The following is a 17,650-nucleotide window of genomic DNA, read 5'->3' on the forward strand; positions in this document are numbered from 1 at the left end:
GGGAAAGAAATGAGTAGTCATAGCGTCCATTTATCAATAATATGTTTTAATCTTCTTATCAAAGTTGGATTCATACTTTTTTATCAGGCTGAGTAAGCGCAGAAATTTGAAGAACAATCATGAGGGGATGTCGTAGCCTTATCCTCTTATCTAGCGCGAAGCAACGGCTAGTATGAATAACTCGCACTTCGTGTATGAACTATCAGCATCAAATGTAAACATGATAAATACGAAAGTCTTTAAAGACACGATGATGTTTTCCAGACTTGACATGACATTGTGAGATGCACCAATAGTTTATCCTGTGGTAGCTTGGTATGAATAATTAAACAGCTGTAACAGCTAACAGCTCGGGTCTTCGAGCTGTAAATGTGTATGATGAGAAAATCCTGATATTTATAGCGGAAGTGACGAGAATGTCTAGCAGTCTTGTTCTGCATCTTTGATGATAGATATCCTTGGCAAGTTTGCAGATTTTGTAGGCTGCAAAAATTAAAGCAAATAACATGGACGTTAGAGGGGCATTGTGGATTTGTCGACTGACACAGCTGTCTATACCTACCTGAACCAAAAACCTAGTGAGGCACCAAATTTTATAGATAACCAAATGGTAACCAAACCATTATCTATGAATTCTATGCCTACATCTAAACAAAATATTATATCCTCTCCCGTTTTAACGATTTTGCCAAACGTATAGATACCATTTTTTTCATCTTGTATTATTTACTAATGTCTTGATTTCTCTGGATTGGTAGATAATGGGACCATGATACTGATCATATAGGAAATTTAAAGTCTTCTCATAACAGGATATGTTTCCAACACTTCACTCTAACAAGGAGTCTTTTATATTCTCAGCGAGAACAGGAATTTCATTATAATAGTGATGTCTGTTTACCAGATTACGTATTCGGTTCATTTGAAAAAGTGCAAGTCTGTTAAATAAGAGCGTTTAATTTATGACTAATACGGGTACAGAAATGTTGTTCTTGTTACCTAGAGTGTTGTTTTTGTAATGTGGGATTTACGTGTGAACGGTTTTCTATTGATAAACTGAGGCCTAAGTGTAATGCCCTGTTATTACTCGTAACAAATACTAGTAGCTTGACCTGCCATATTCTGCTTTGTAAGGATTCTCTCAATGTTATGACAATGAATAGAAAATAGGTAATACACATGATTGAATCTTGTACCATACTAAAGTAACAAACGGTTACTGAAATCTCTCATGTTTCCAATCCATGATGTAAGATGTCCAACCACTATATGTCTTCGTTCTACATATTATGACTTCACTCGTCAACATAATACATAAAGCATGATTGCTAAAACTAAATTATCTATGACTCTATACTCTCTATAGCTATGTACTCGCACTCTGTTATAGCAGTTGAAATTATAACTTTATCAAATTAATTTATCTTATTTTCTTTGGTGGGTCGAAAGCCTAATCAACATCCTAACTCTTTGTTTTCAGATGGGGAGATGAAACTGAGAGCTTGATGGTGGTCAAGATGTCAACCACGCTTGATAGCCAAGAGGATACAACGCCGTCTTCGTTCTACATATTATGACTTCACTCGTCAACATAAGGCATGAGTGCTAAAACTAAATTATCTATGACTCTATAGCTATGTACTCGCACTCTGTTATATTATAGCAGTTGAAATTATAACTTTTAATTTATCCTATTTTCTTTGGTGGGTCGAAAGCCTAATCAACATCCAACTTCTTTGTTTTCAGATGGGGAGATGAAACTGAGAGCTTGATGGTGGTCAAGATGTCAACCACGCTTGATAGCCAAGAGGATACAACGCCTCCCCCAATAGTTCCAGCGGCCACATCTTTCGTGGTGTCTTTCGATCCTCCTCAGCCACCCGCGAACTGTCGGCCCAACAAGTTCGTCAAGAGACACATGAGAAATCTGTCCCTTCCCGTGGCCAATGTGTACTGTACTGAAAATAATAACAAGGTAACTTTTAAGTTTTACCTCATAAGGCCTGCTACACAGTGGATGAAAATAACAACAAGGTAACTTTCAAGTTTTACCTCACAATAAGGAGATAGTGCACTCAGATTTTGACGCTGGGTACCAGCGCGCAGGAAATAGGACTTCACTGTGTAGCGAGCTTATTACGTGTGAATATTTCCCAAGTTGGTAAATGGAATAACTTTGGGAGAAGTAGATAGAATATTATAATTTTATCTAATTTTTAGAAAAATATAGCCCCTACCCAAAATAATTTTAATGAAACTCTTGACTATTCTAGACAATTCTTTTAAGATCGTCGAGAAAATTCAATAGCATATCGCCTGTGACACCAATGCAAGCAGTGGAGCATTTACTTCTTACGCTACGACATCAGCATGCCAGCACTAAACTATTTATGATAATGTCATGTACTTACTTCTCCCCGATAACCTCAACATTCTCTCATAATATCACTCAACATTAATTAGAGAATTTTTTACATTGCATTGAATTTTTATTTCCTCGTTAGATTCACCGTGTTGAATGTTATCTCTGTTTTCTGAACTTTAATGTCATATTTCCCGCTTCTTTCCCCCTTTTTCTCACTCCCTTAAGTCCTTAACAGCTCAACACTCAATATTCTGTACTCTCAATGTAGGTACCGACCTACTTCTCTAACTCCTGTTCATAACGCATATCACGCATATGGTTTCATGTCTGTCATATTAGGAAGGATGTTTTTAATTTTTCACTGGTAAGTTGGCTAAGTAGGTACATGTGCATTTAAAATTATACTAATAACCAGTTCTACCTCTCAGCCCGATTTCGGCAATCCAGTTACCAATTATCCTATTAGCCTTATTATTGTAGGAAAAAATCAAAATTAAGTAATCCATCAAAAAATATGCATTATTATCTTCATTATAAATACCTAGGTACCCTGCTAATGTAAAAAAAACTCGCTTTGCAAAAAGGACCTCTCGGGGATCTGAAGTACATAACACAATTTAGTAAAGATCTTTTTCCCTCAACAACTGAAGAAAAGATACATTGAGCATTGTTGCATATTTTTGTAATGGTGCCAAAAAAATTATTTAGTTTAAAGCAAGTAGCGTGGTAATGGTAACGTAATTTGGAAAAGAAACGAGTTCGTTTTTTAGGAAAATGAAGATAATTTAGATTTTAAATATGTATGTGAGCCAAGGTTAGGGCTGGGTCATTGTCAAAAGAACGGACGAATGAAAATCATATTGACATCTAGATTTTTGTTGGAAAATGGAGTTAGTTTTTTCAACGACGGAGTCGCCTGTTTTCTTCATTTCTTGAAGTTTAAACTGCAAATTAAGCTCTTTTTGTTAACAGCTCCTATTCCTATTGAAAAGAAATGCATTTTCATTTCCAACTTTGATATTTATTTTAGGTACATACCTACATTGAACTTTCTTTCTTTCTTTCTTTCTTTCTTTAGATTCCCAATGTGATATGAAAACTTTACTTATGTGCATCTTTAAGTTGAAAATCTTTTGAATCCTCCATCCGATTAGACAAGTGAAATTTGTAGGATAGTATTATAATCGACGGGAAGGAGTCTCTGATATAAATTTTGCTTCTGGAGCCCTTTAGTAATCCCATAATAGACAGAACACAGATTGCAGTCTTGTTTGTAAAACTGGTCAAAACTATGGTATAAATGGGATAAAACCGTTAGTTACCAAATAGTCTGTCTACCTGCTTCGTGGGGTCTGATAATATACGTATAATTACGTGTAGGAATTCCATAATAGACAGAACACAGATTGCAGTCTTGTTTGTAAAACTGGTCAAAACTATGGGATAAATGGGATAAAACCGTTAGTTACCAAATAGTCTGTCTACCTGCTTCGTGGGGTCTGATAATATACGTATAATTACGTGTAGGAATTTCCGCACAATCCATACTTGAACGGGGACACTGAAAGCTAGAATCTAGGTCCCTCGTGACATTGTCCCTGCTCCGTAAGAGGTTACCAACTTACTAAGTCTGTTTATTTGTCATAACAGTTGTCAGTTGTTAATGCGTGCCACCAAATTGTTAAAACCTCAACCGTACAGGGTGTGGACTTGGGTAGAATATCTGTAACCAGTGTAACCTGGTTAAGTCACTAGATAGTTCTTGATAGTGGATATTGAGCTATGGAGATGGAGAAAACTAAGCCTGGTAAACACGCTACGATGTGTCTGCAGATCTTTACAGATCCAACGTGTGTACGGTTTCGCGCAGACATGTCTGATCTGAATCTGACCCTAAACTTGCAGTACACTTCTACTACCCGTAAACTTATACCGTTCACAGGTTCGCACGTATGATCTGTCAAAAAATGATTGTAAGACCCAGTTGGAAGGAAATTATGCAGCCAAATCGTAGCGTTTAACCATCAGGCTCTGTCAAAAGACGGTTGTAAGACCAAGTTGGAAGGACTTAACATCAGACTGAAACCTATCCCATGTCACCCAGTAGATCGTCACTGTCAATACTCTTTGATTACCGTTACATAATTCTTTTGTAGTTTCTGTGTCGAACTGGGAGGGATCTTGGCTAGAAACTGTAGAAAGTTGACTCGTCTTGTTCATGTGAACATAGGTATGTAGATCGGTGCATAGCCACGAGTGCCAAACGGTGATAAAGATTTTATAGTGGTGTGCTCCTGTGGTACTAAACTTATTGGGGGAGCAGCGTTGACTTTACCAACGAAAAGAGAATCATGTTCCTCTTGCTTTAACTGTGGTGGACGGAGAGAAACATTAGGCAAAGTCAAATAATCATATACATAAATATGTAAAATACCAATCTTTTCTAATGGATAGTCCATATGTAATACTCGTATGTATAACCATAACCATCATTTTCCATTGAGTTGGTTAGTGTCATAGTTGAGACAAATTCCGATGTAGTACCTACAGTATTTTTTATAGTCACTTTTATGATGCTCGAAATAAGTATTCCCAGTAGGTACTTACCCAGACATATTTACTTACATACGTAGGTATGATGTAGATATGTACATAGATATGCAAATTATTGATCATGTATTCATGTCCCTTGGTAAAAACCTTCGGTACTTGTTGTTTTGCAAAAAAGTAATAAAATTAGGTGCATATCTTGCTATCCAACCCATCAATAGTTGTATACTTTTTCTCACATTCCCTGGCTTGAAGGCCAGAAGGTTTCATGACTCAGGTATGCAAGATGAGCTAATGAGCTTGTGGGCGAATATATTGGAATGAGTTATCTTCCCAGGTCTAGGTGTCGATAAATTCTAATAGAGACGTGTAGCTATTGCCACGTAAAACAAAGACTCACACGATGGAAAATTACTGCAATCAATTCCTACCTTCGCCTCTGTACTACAATAGAGGGTGGCATAGTCAATGGAAGTAGTAAAATGAGATAAATTTGATACCTGCCTGTGTATTTGTATTCTAGTCTTTGCTATGTTCTATCGTTTTACAACAGTAGATAACAGTAGATAACCAGTTGTTACGTCCCTATTCATTCTTTTGTTGACTGTTTTGTTCTGAATGAGTGAGTTCCCAGCGGAAACAGGTGCTGTAGTTAAGGTAGATGTTGTAAGTGCCAGGACTAACATTAGGGGACTCAAGGGATTTGTATGGGGTGTGTAGATTTTCTATGGACACGTACATAATATGCTACATAATGATAACACACCCAACTCTCAACCCTGACTTTTGAAGTTTCAAAGCAGGGTAGTTGTATCTGTACACCATTCCATTATGTCAACTTGATTTGTGTGCAGCATTGTACTTTTGGCTCATCCACTAAAAATCCACTTTCCGTCTCCATCTTTTTCGTTCCTGTAGTGTTAATGCGTAGCGTAGTGGTCAATACGCTAGTAAACAGGAGGGTGCGAGTTCAATAGTAAACAAGAGGGCCCGAGTTCAATTCCAGACGAGGTACCTATCTATTAAATTTTATTCTCACATGTTTGAGAATTCAAGTATTAAATATTATTTTGTTGTTAACAAATGTCGGAACATTGCCTATTTGCTATTAGGCCATTTTCCTAGCACAAATACGAGTATAATTTGAGCTGTAGAAAATACCACCGTAAAGGGTTAGGTTGTAGAAAATGTCATGTGATCTACTGATCTATCATCAATATTCTTGTTGGAAAACATACCTGTCTGCTTATCGAAATGTATTGGAGAAAAACATGTTTTGCTCATTATTTATGGAAATAAATTAACCTTCATTTGCGCATGAGTCTTTTTATGACAAAATCGACACTCTTGAAATTCCTTTCTCTGTAGATAATCATAATCAGCACTTTATCCATAATGTATTACTATTAATATTGTTCCTTTAGCCTTGATAGGTTGGTGTTTCTGTGCAAGACGTTTAAAACAAAGTTCAGAAGGATTAAGGCCAAACAAAGATCTAAATGTATTGGAGAAAAACATGTTTTGCTCATTATTTATGGAAATAAATCAACCTTCATTTGCGCATGAGTCTTTTTATGACAAAATCGACACTTGAAATTCCTTTCTCTGTAGATAATCATAATCAGCACTTTATCCATAATGTATTATTATTAATATTGTTCCTTTAGCCTTGATAGGTTGGTGTTTCTGTGCAAGACGTTTAAAACAAAGTTCAGAAGGATTAAGGCCAAACAAAAGTAGTTCAAGTTGCCACTTGGGCATGGTATGAGATATGTATTTGTTATGAACCACATACGAAAACACTCTTACAACTTACAACCATTTATTGCTGAGGTTTATTTTTCCTTCAAGAAATTAAGGAACTTATACCACAAGTGTGTGTAGCAATCCGAAATAATATTAGCTCTGTAATAGTCCACAGTGTACTGACGTCGATCAACAGTTCTTGCTGATTTGTACTCTAACATTCTTCACTTGGGAGTTCGCTTGTGAGAAGTTCATTCATAGGTTCAGACACATTTCATTCTATTCTATGCACGTAGGTACAGTCATTCTGGCATGATAGGTAGAGGTAGGAGCTAAGTTTAACATCTTACATGCTAGAGATAAGATACCTAAGGTTTATTTTTCCTTCAAGAAATTAAGGAACTTATACCACAAGTGTGTGTAGCAATCAGAAATAATAGCTCTGTACAGTGTACTGACGTCGATCAACAGTTCTTGCTGATTTGTACTCTAACTAACATTCTTCACTTGGGAGTTCGCTTGTGAGAAGTTCATTCATAGGTTCAAACACATTTCATTCTATTCTATGCACGTAGGTACAGTCATTCTGGCATGATAGGTAGAGGTAGGAGCTAAGTTTAACATCTTACATGCTAGTAGGTAGAAGCAGTGAATAACCACAGTAAGATGCTCGATGGTCGATGGTACCTCCTCAACGTTCGTTACACAACAATTGAAATGTAAAATCATTCATCAGAACTAACCAGGGCCGGTTAAAAGAGTCGAGAATCCTTTCAACTCATTTTGAGCAATGAAAACCGTGATACTGTGGCCACTAGCCTGTAACTTACTACAAGAGTATCGTTCCATTATCCATTATGATACCAATCCAATGCTATTCTTATAGGTTACAATGAACCTCGGAGCATCGCTCTTACAAAGTGCAAAAATTAAACAGTGCCGTAGATGTGAAAGAAGGCTGAATAGAAATATTTTGTACTTATACATCTAGGTACTTACCAAATAGTTTGGAGGTATGTATTATCAAAAATATGTACCTATTCATGTTCAATTGGACACCCACACGATTTGGTTTAATAGAAAGGATTAAAATAATGTTATCCAAATGTTGAAGCCTTTAACTTAATCAGCTAATTCTTCAATTCTAACCTCATAACTTGAACTGTAAAATACCGAAGTGATAACAAAAAGGTTGCTCTTAAGGTGTGTCCTCAACTCCTCACATTGTCGACCGCCCGTCGATCGATGTCGAATCGACGGCCGCCGACCGGTCGACTATGTTTGGACGCACCTTTAAGGTCCTCAAATGGCCGGTTTGATTCCTCCCAATCAATGAACCCCTGACCTCCAGGTTCTGACACCACTAGGTCTGACCGCGCAATGATTACTGAACTGTTGACTGATTTCGTGTTCCATCACGATGATGATGTTTGCTCAGTGAAAGTAACAGCTTCTTATCTGTATCTGACTGTAGGAAACCAACAGTCATAGTCAATCTTGGGAAATCATCAGGTCGATAACCAGCCAACTATCCGACCATCGCATCACAGATTCACATTGAGATGGAGGATTTGCAGTCTTCTCCGTTTGGCTTTCGGTCAAATTCGCTAAAATTTTGTAAAAAGAAAACTTCGTTTTAGGTTGTCGATTTTCCTCGTAGGTATATGTATGTAATACCCATCTCACAGTGAGGGGATGATTGGGGGTTTAAAATCCCCTTGGACGCTCAGAAACAATATCTGGTCTCCATGTTTGAAAGGTGAGAAATGCCGTTATTCAGAGTCCTGATCCGTCCCTCGGTGGCGTATGAACTTTTTCGGAGCCGTCCCACAAGGTATCGCCTGGAAGCCCCCTGTAGATCAATAGTGATGGATTAACGAGAGGCAAGGGGTGAATACTCCAAATTTTAGACAGGGGTCCCCTCGAAATGTCCCTTTCCTCTGTTTTTAACACACACAACTGGCCCTTAAATTCTCCCCGGGCTGTGGGGTCCGTCCCATTTAGCACAAAGTGGGGTAGATAATAAATACCTACTACCGGATTTTACGAAACTTTTTTCCGTAAAACTGCAAAACTTAACACAGTAAGCAGTGGACCGTACCTTAATCCGGCTTCAATGAAACTATGCTATGCTACCAGGCACACGCATGTGTGTCAGGCACACGCATGTGTGTATACAGATGACTGCTTTTAGAATAGAACACCCATTAGCATGCTACATACCAGTAACCAGTTCAATGATTGCTTTACGAAACTTTTTTCCGTAAAACTGCAAAACTTAACACAGTAAGCAGTGGACCGTACCTTAATCCGGCTTCAACGAAACTATGCTATGCTACCAGGCACACGCATGTGTGTATACAGATGACTGCTTTTAGAATAGAACACCCATTAGCATGCTACATACCAGTAACCAGTTCAATGATATGATAACTAAGTCAGTAACTCAGTATGCCTTTCTATTACGAGAATGTGTTATCCCTAATCATGTTTTTATTGTGCTACCCTAAATATGAATACTGTTGGAATTGGATTATGTTTTATAGGTGGATAACTAAGTAGTTCTTGATTCCATGAAATGTAAATCTGACTAAGATTCCACAAACTGGTACAAAATAAATGGTCATCGTGTAACAAACGAACTAAACAGGCAAACAAGTTTACAGTTACAGATAGCAACGCGTACACTTGTACGTCCCGAATAAGTTTCGTCTCCATCCCGAATACATTTCGTCTCCGTCCCGAACAAGTTCCGTCTCTATCCCGAATACGTTCCGTCTCCGTCCCGAATACGTTCCGCCTCCGTCCCGAATACGTTTCGTCTCCATCCCGAATAAGTTCCGTCTCCGTCCCGTATAAGTTCCGTCTCCGTCCCGTATAAGTTCCGTCTCCGTCCTGTATAAGTTCCGTCTCCGTCCTGTATAAGTTCTGTCGCCGTACCGAATATGTTTCGTCTCCGTCCCAACTAGCTTGTTTTATAAAAGCATACTTCTGACTCGGGTCGGAAACATGCTTAATATGCCTTTAAGAAACAACGTAGACGGTACAGAGACGGAACTTATTCGGGACGTATAAATGTGCGAACTGTTTAATTTAAAATCACCGGGTTTAAACTCAATCAATATCTCACTATTCCTTTCCAGAATTCCCCTCACATCTTTATTAACTTATCCTTGTTATACCAAAGAGGGCACTGAAGGACCCGTATACAGCAAAATATAATGAGAACCCGTTGATTCTCCGTTATCAACTTATCACACCTACCCACAATCAAGCTGCCTTTCACATTTTTGTCTCGAGTAAATATTTCCGGTGCTGATTATGACATGACATTATAGGAACTGATCAACACTAGTCATTATGGTTTTGCCATTATCTTTTACTTGTCTACATATAGAGCCATGTTAACGCATTATGTGTTTTTGATTATGGCTTGCGTGTATGTCTGATTAGTTGATTGCCTCGCTACTTTACATGCATATTGACTTAGTAGTACCAAGTTAGTACCATTTCAAATTATATTGAGCTCAACTGATAGACACCTGATGTGTGGTTATCTTTACATTCTCTACCAATCAGTTGTTTTTTTAGATAACAATATTTAGGTAACTTGACACGCGAGGAGAGGAACCCAACGCAAGCATTATAATATTACTCTCGGTATATATGTTGTTAATATTTAGTATGCATGTCTGGAAAAGATAGGACACTAAACATAAGTGCGTAGAATAAATACTATACTAATTTAGTGAACTGCAGTACCCGTGACTCACGGGGCCCCTTGGGCCCTTTCAGACCCCCAATTTAATATGAAAATTTCCTTTGCTTTCAGATAAATAAGTATAACGAATCAAACGGCATCACTAAACCCCCTGAGAATCATTCAGAAGGCTATTTCTCCAGTGATCCCGAAGATGACACGCAACATGTTGAGTTAATCAAACCCTCTACAGGTATGGTAGTTTTTAGACTCGTGTGGTCTGTGTCGTAGCATGCCCATCCCGTACAAGTTCAGCAATCTGTAGACCTCGCTCAGAAAAAGAGGGGGAAATGGGTGTAAATTTGGGTGGGGGACCTAGTTATTTTTTTAATCTAGAGTTTCTTTCCAATCAAACTACAAGTGAAAATTGTGTGCCCTTTGAACCAGCAAGGGATGCGTGTCTAGTAGGTCACCCATCCAGGTACACATCACGCTCAACACTGCTTAACTTCAGTGCTTTGAATTGTTATTTCATTTCAATTGTGTTCGCGGTTTTTTAATACATTAATTAAGGTAAACACAACCGTGCTCAATTATTCGTGTAATTATGTCACAAGTCCATATAGCCTCGAACTTACCACGGGACCGTTTCATGGCAATGAACCCTCGACCTCTTAATTACAAGATCTTTGACCACACCCTCACCTGCAATGTAAAATTAAAGCTCAAACGAACCAATGCCATTTTTACCATGCAAGTTTGTCATTTCAATAATCATTAATCCTGGAGTGGAAGGTTAATTCTTGAGGTTAACTGAGGGAGATTTCAATAAGTAATATTGCTTGAGGCACTTTTGATCGCCCTTGGTCCTTGGAACCCTATTATGTTTCTGAGACGATGAAATTTCATGCCCCATCCGGGATTGAACCCACGCCCATGTGTTTAGCGTGCAATTTGATAATGTACAATATTTTATCGCATGCTTCTCTCTCTGCGTTTGACAACGTAGTACAGAATTCCTGGCTAGCTTATGGATTAAAAGTTGGATTAAATAATGAATTATTAACCTTGTCAAGATAGTCTGTTAGTTTGTTAGCCTATTGATCTTCCGTTTTTATCAAAGGTTCTTAGACGATAGGTCCAGTCAGCGAATGAGATGTCGAATGGATCATATTTCAGTTTTTTAGAGGGATAGGGATGTATGATTGGACCATTCTTTAATAGATTGCTCATGTATTCTAGTATTTTATCATAGACCGGGGCCTTCGAACTCAAGTTCGCGCCTCCCGGCACGCTTGATTCAAAATCTCAGCGCACGGCCAAGTTGACCAAGTTCCAGTAAGCACACTTGTGAATCGTTATTCAATTTCATTACTGCTCTGAATTTTTCTCATCATTATAACTTGATTTTTCATTTCAGACCTCCTTGGAGACAACACCCAGAGGTAGCAGGACCTCACTGTGTAGTTTAGGTACCAACTCCTCCTCTTCCAATGTCAAGCTTAAACCTACTAAAATAGAGGTTAGTAAATAAAATTTCTCTTTTTACACACTCTTTTTCATGATGTGTGTCGTAGATTAGCGACAAAAGATCCAATTAGGTCGCAGTGACATAAGGCTTAAACAGCCGATGGCCCTACTTATATCGTCTATGTCGTAGGTGAAGGTAGCTATGATGCAAATTTTTTCCTTCCGAACATTGATCGAATGTGTACCTCTATGTTGAAGGTAATTTTTTCTATAAAACTACCATTTTTCTCGAGTAAAATTAACGGACGTAATACTATTTTAGACTCATTTCAAATGTTAACCTTTTTTTTCCCACCATCCAAATAGGAACTGGAAAAGTTTCTTTACATGCACTTAGACTGCGGGAGTAAAGGAACTTTTCAGTCTCATTCTTTATTCTAACGTAATACTATTTTAGACTCATTTCAAATGTTAAACCTTTTTTTTTCCACCATCCAAATAGGAACTGGAAAAGTTTCTTTACATGCACTTAGACTGCGGGAGTAAAGGAACTTTTCAGTCTCATTCTTTATTCTACATATATTCTAATGTGTTTTTTCTCATCTATGTTCCTCGCAGGGTGTAGACTCGATGGTGATCACAGCCATCGCCTCGATGTCTTGTAAGCTCAAGGCCAACTCTTCTCACTTCCTACGCTCGAATGTGTTTTTTCTCATCTATCTTCCTCGCAGGGTGTAGACTCGATGGTGATCACAGCCATCGCCTCGATGTCTTGTAAGCTCAAGGCCAACTCTTCTCACTTCCTACGCAAGCTACGCGTTCTTTACTCGGAGGAAAATGTCAAGCATGGCCTCCTGAGCAATGAAATTGAAAAACTCGACCTGGCGGATTCCCTCAATAATTCTCCCGTGAAAAGTCCGTCCAGACAGCTGACGGCTACACTTTGCAATTTGAAGAAAATCGAGAGCGCCCTCAGAGGTAAATATTTTCATTTATTAAGAGTTTTGATATTTTTATTTATTAAGATACGGACCCCGTTTGAACGGGAAAAGGTTAAGTAGAAGAAGAATTAAGAGTTTTGATAGAGGGATTGTGATAACGGAGGTCTTATCGTCCCAAAATCGAAGAGAGAAAGGGAGGAAGCCAGCCGTTCCTAGAACGAATCTTATCTGTTTCAGATAAAATCCGCCCCGGAAGGAAATGAACCCGTGACCTAGCGCTTACAGGGTATATCTTGAAAGCACTAGGTCACGAATTGATTCCCACTCGGGGCGAATTTTATCCTAAACAGAAACGTTCGTTCTCGGAACGGTTGGCTTTCTTTTATTGCATCTATCTTCTTTCTATTAATCTCTTTGAGCTCTGGAGGATAAGACCATTGTTACAATCTGGAGTCCCTCTATGAAACCTCTCCAAAAAAATCACAATGAGTTAAAATCATATTTTCCCCTCTTCTTTGTTTCAGTTATGGACGAAGCCATATTTGACTGTGAAGAATTTGAATGAAACCATTCTCAAGTTTGAACTTTGAATAATTTGGAGTAATTTCATCCACACTTGAAACGGACTTCATCTTTACAGTACTCTACACTGACGCAAAGTTTTAGTTCAATTCAATTAGTATCCTTTAAACTTTAAAGTAATTGAATTAAGCTTGGGCCATGCAGAGACGTGCCTTCTATAATTATATTCGAAAAACGTGGTGGAACAGATATACTGGTTAGTTGAAATCTACGCGTTGTTTCCTCTTAAACATCGTGGAAAAATGTAACCTTTACAGTTAAATCGGCCGAGGCTTATCAAGTCTAGTTAACCCATTTAGTACTATTACCTTCGTGTGTTTCAAAATCAGATTGTGAGCTCTAAGTATTCAAGACTCGAGGTCGTGTAACAGATAAAATGATGAAGTTAAAATTTGAAATTTACTTCCTTCGATCAGCTATCTCTCTTTATAACTGTTAGCCACACACATTAGCCTTGTTGCTTAGTGTGTAAATAAATAAAATAAAAAGAGCAAACTCAATGACAACGAAGACGAAGACAAAAGTGACGGAGGCACCTACACAATAGATCAAGATAGTCATGAAGTCATCAATGCCAGACTGAGTATAGATAAGACCTTTGGTATTACGACGACTACTGAACACAAGTTCAAGGTAAGAAGTAGTCGATATCTTACGAATATACGAAATATACTAAGTTAATCTGCTCCTCGGGGTTTTCCAGATACAAGAAGTAACGTTAAGCTCAGATATTTATCTCGATTTTACTTAATATTTTATCCTAATAGAGCCACTATTTACACTTAATTCAAATTCACACCTCGACTGACACGAATATGGGGGTGTGATATGTTCAAGAGTTCTCAGAACTGCTTTTTTTCATAACTCTGATGATAATACACTGTATTATACTTACATATTGAAAGAAGTCTTTTATTCTGTCAATATAAATAAGATAAACTTCATTTCTTAACCGACCACCACCTGTTGTCTTTTGAGTAATCCATCCTGTACAAGGTTTGATCTTAATAAATAAATAAACTCCATCTTATCCTATTTCATTTCCCAGGATTACGTGGATGAGAAACATCCAGGTGGTGATGACAGTCCAGAATCCAAAGACTGGATCGATGAGTGGGCCACCCAGGTGTTAGAACAGAACCAGAAGAAATCCCCTGTATCTTCCATCGGGAGTAGCACGAGGGGGGTACCATCTATACCCTCCAAAATACCGTCCCCTCTCTACACGAGAGCCAAGTTACCTCCTGCCGTGCCAATGAATACACCGAAGACCGACCTGACACCCACCTCTCCGCCCAAGCAAAGAACGATGAGTCTCTCTGCGGTTAATATTCAGGTAGGATTACTATTATTTTAAATCAATTTAACGTCACTTTATTGTCGAAACAAAGTCTCGCTATTTGCATTATTCAAGGTTGCAGATCCCAAGATTTAATTCGCCAACTGTACAAAAGACACCGTAGGTACCATAAGAAGAAGAATTGAAGTGAGCTCTTAACTTTACTCAGAAGATGAACCCTCATGGGACCTCCTAGGACTAAAAAGCCAATCAAGTTACCTTCGTGTGTTTCAAAATCAGATTGTGAGCTCTAAGCATTCAAGACTCAAGGTCGTGTAACAGATAAAATGATGAAGTTAAAATTTGAAATCTACTTCCTTCGATCAGCTATCTCTCTTTATAACTGTTAGCCACACACATTAGCCTTGTTGCTTAGTGTGTAAATAAATAAAATAAAAAACTGTTAGCATATTGGGCCATCTCGTTCTAAGATGACAGTCTAAACAAAACACTTGCTCCTTGCTCCAGGAACTACGAGTTAAAACGTTTGGGTCTCCTACAGTTAACCTAAGTATCATCCTCAAAGATTCTCAAGCAGAAATTACAAAGTCCCTCAAATTTCTACAATATTCCAAAACGTTATTGGCCCCTTTTTTTTAATGGAAATTTTTGATTTGTTTTTAAATAAAACATTACTTATACTTGTACTTTTCCCCTGTTCCAGGACGATTGCAGTGACAGTAGTTTGGAAACGGAAAGCTACCTGCGCACCACAGAGCAGGTGGTGTCCGATATGTTCGCCCGCGTCGCGAGCAAGTGTCTGGACTCGGGCGATTCTGACTGTGGTGAAGTTAGCCATGCCGGGAGGAGCGCCCTGTTCAATGGGAAGTCAGCCACGGACCACCTGTCCGATAGTTCGTGTAGTGAGACAGTGCCGCATCAGAGGCGGTCCCTTATTGATAAGAGTTCGACCGTGTCGACTAGTAGTAATAAATATAATCGGGCTTTCAGGTGAGGATCTTAGGAGAATGTTGTCACCTGATTGTTTTATATTCAGTTCTAGCCAAAGTCTATCTGGAAATAGGTATTCTGGAAATTCTGCGTTTATCAATGATTCGCTCATATATCTTCATCGAATGAGAATATACCTTGTTTATCCTGATCGAATGTGGCTAAAAATCCCTTTACCCCCTGCAGTCTAAGCAAGGTCTCATTTGTGGTAGAGAATTTCTCAGGCAACCCCGCATTGTAGTCTTCACTATGAAATCATACCGTCCTTATGTTATGAAACCTCTGATTTACTTCTTTGTCATATTTTCAGCTTAAGGCGAAACAAAAATCTCACGACAAGCCATCGAATGAGACATAAATTTAATCCCCCGGTAGTTGCTAATAGAATATACCTTGTTTATCCTGATCGAATGTGGCTAAAAATCCCTTTACCACCCGCAGTCTAAGCAAGGTCTCGTTTGTGGTAGAGAATTTCTCAGGCAACCCCGCATTGTAGTCTTCACTATCAAATCATACCGTCCTTATGTTATGAAACCTCTGATTTACTTCTTTGTCATATTTTCAGCTTAAGGCGAAACAAAAATCTCACGACAAGTAATACGAGTAGTAAAAGTCCAAACCCTACCCACCCTCTCTCTACCTCTACCCCCGCTCCTAGTGCCAAGAAATCCACGCCTACTCCAGCGACTTCTAGTGTGAAGACCGCGGGTTCGACTCTGGCGAGTAAGCAACCGTTTTCGAGAACAGACTGTGGCCGATTCAGTATGCGGGCGCCTATGAAACCTGTCACACCTGTTAATACGGTAAGTTTAAAAATTCAGCCTAGTTCACATTCAAACAATGGCCTTGTCAGCCTAGTTAGCTTGGTTGGTAGCGCGGCTACCTTGTAAGCGCTAGGCCGCAGACTCGATTTCCGCCCGTGGCGGATTTTATCCTGATGGGATAATGTTCGTTCTCGGAACGGCTGGCTTTCTCCTATCCTGTCTTACTTCCACTCTTCGATTTCAGGACGATAACACCTTAGCAGTTAAAGTCCCCTCTATCAAATCTCGTAAATAATAATAATTTTAACTTACCCTTCACAATACGCGTCTTCCAGTCCTCATCGCTGTCGGTACCCAAATCCAATCCGAGCCCGTCACCCGCTCTGTCTAAGAAGAAATCCACTGTAGGCCCAGCACATTAGAACAGAATACACACATTGTATACTGTACAGTTGTTATTTTGTAAGATACATGAGTAGGTATTAATTATAAAAACTTTCATTCATCCTTTTATCCTGAACGGATAATGTTCGTTCTCGGAACGGCTGGCTTTCTCCTATCCTGTCTTACTTCCACTCTTCGATTTCGGGACGATAACACCTTAGCAGTTAAAGTCCCCTCTATCAAATCTCGTAAATAATAATAATAATTTTAACTTACCCTTCACAATGCGCGCATTCCAGTCCTCATCGCTGTCGGTACCCAAATCCAATCCGAGCCCGTCACCCGCTCTGTCTAAGAAGAAATCCACTGTAGGCCCAGCACGTAGCAATTCTACAGCCCGGAGCAATTCCACAGCAGCACGTAGCAATTCCACTCTAAGTTCTCGGGAGATGGAGTTCCAGAATTGGAAGCGCAGGAAAAGTTACGACCCGATGAAAGCGGCGGCGGAGGGGAAGAAGGGAAAGAAACCGGCGGGACCCTCGGCAACTATGATGAACAATGTGATGTCCCAGAGTGTGTGCGTGCCTGAAACGGAGACCATCTCGTAAGTAAATGCTTCATTATTGTTGAAGATTATTGGTTAGGTTTATATTAGACATCCTTCCTACACGTATTGACATTATTGCTTACCGTTATGTTTTTTGGATACAGGAAAGTTTGCCGGGCATATCTGGGTTAATAGTCCGACACGAGTTCCGTGGACCGTAGGGACCGTTTAATATTGCTTACCTAAAGAACCAGCTATCAGGTAACAGTACCTCCACCCCGACTGTCACTATCAACAACAACCCAGTAGTC

At 39.0% G+C, this 17,650-nt stretch overlaps 1 protein-coding gene across 1 annotated transcript in view; it reads left to right on the forward strand.

The window, feature by feature from the left end:
• LOC103524210 overlaps nt 1-13,648 on the forward strand; it is a 47,333-nt gene extending 33,685 nt beyond the window's left edge. Inside the window, exons 2-6 of the mRNA XM_026833295.1 lie at nt 1,747-1,975; nt 10,494-10,619; nt 11,782-11,883; nt 12,563-12,809; nt 13,297-13,648. Coding sequence (XP_026689096.1) covers nt 1,772-1,975; nt 10,494-10,619; nt 11,782-11,883; nt 12,563-12,809; nt 13,297-13,337 — 720 coding nt within the window. The 5' untranslated portion in view covers nt 1,747-1,771 and the 3' untranslated portion in view covers nt 13,338-13,648. The remainder of the gene's footprint in view (nt 1-1,746; nt 1,976-10,493; nt 10,620-11,781; nt 11,884-12,562; nt 12,810-13,296) is intronic.
• The last annotated feature ends 4,002 nt before the right edge of the window (nt 13,649-17,650 follow it).

This window comes from Diaphorina citri, unplaced genomic scaffold, assembly GCF_000475195.1.
Source record: "Diaphorina citri unplaced genomic scaffold, Diaci psyllid genome assembly version 1.1 scaffold88, whole genome shotgun sequence".
Lineage (NCBI taxonomy): Eukaryota > Metazoa > Arthropoda > Insecta > Hemiptera > Psyllidae > Diaphorina > Diaphorina citri.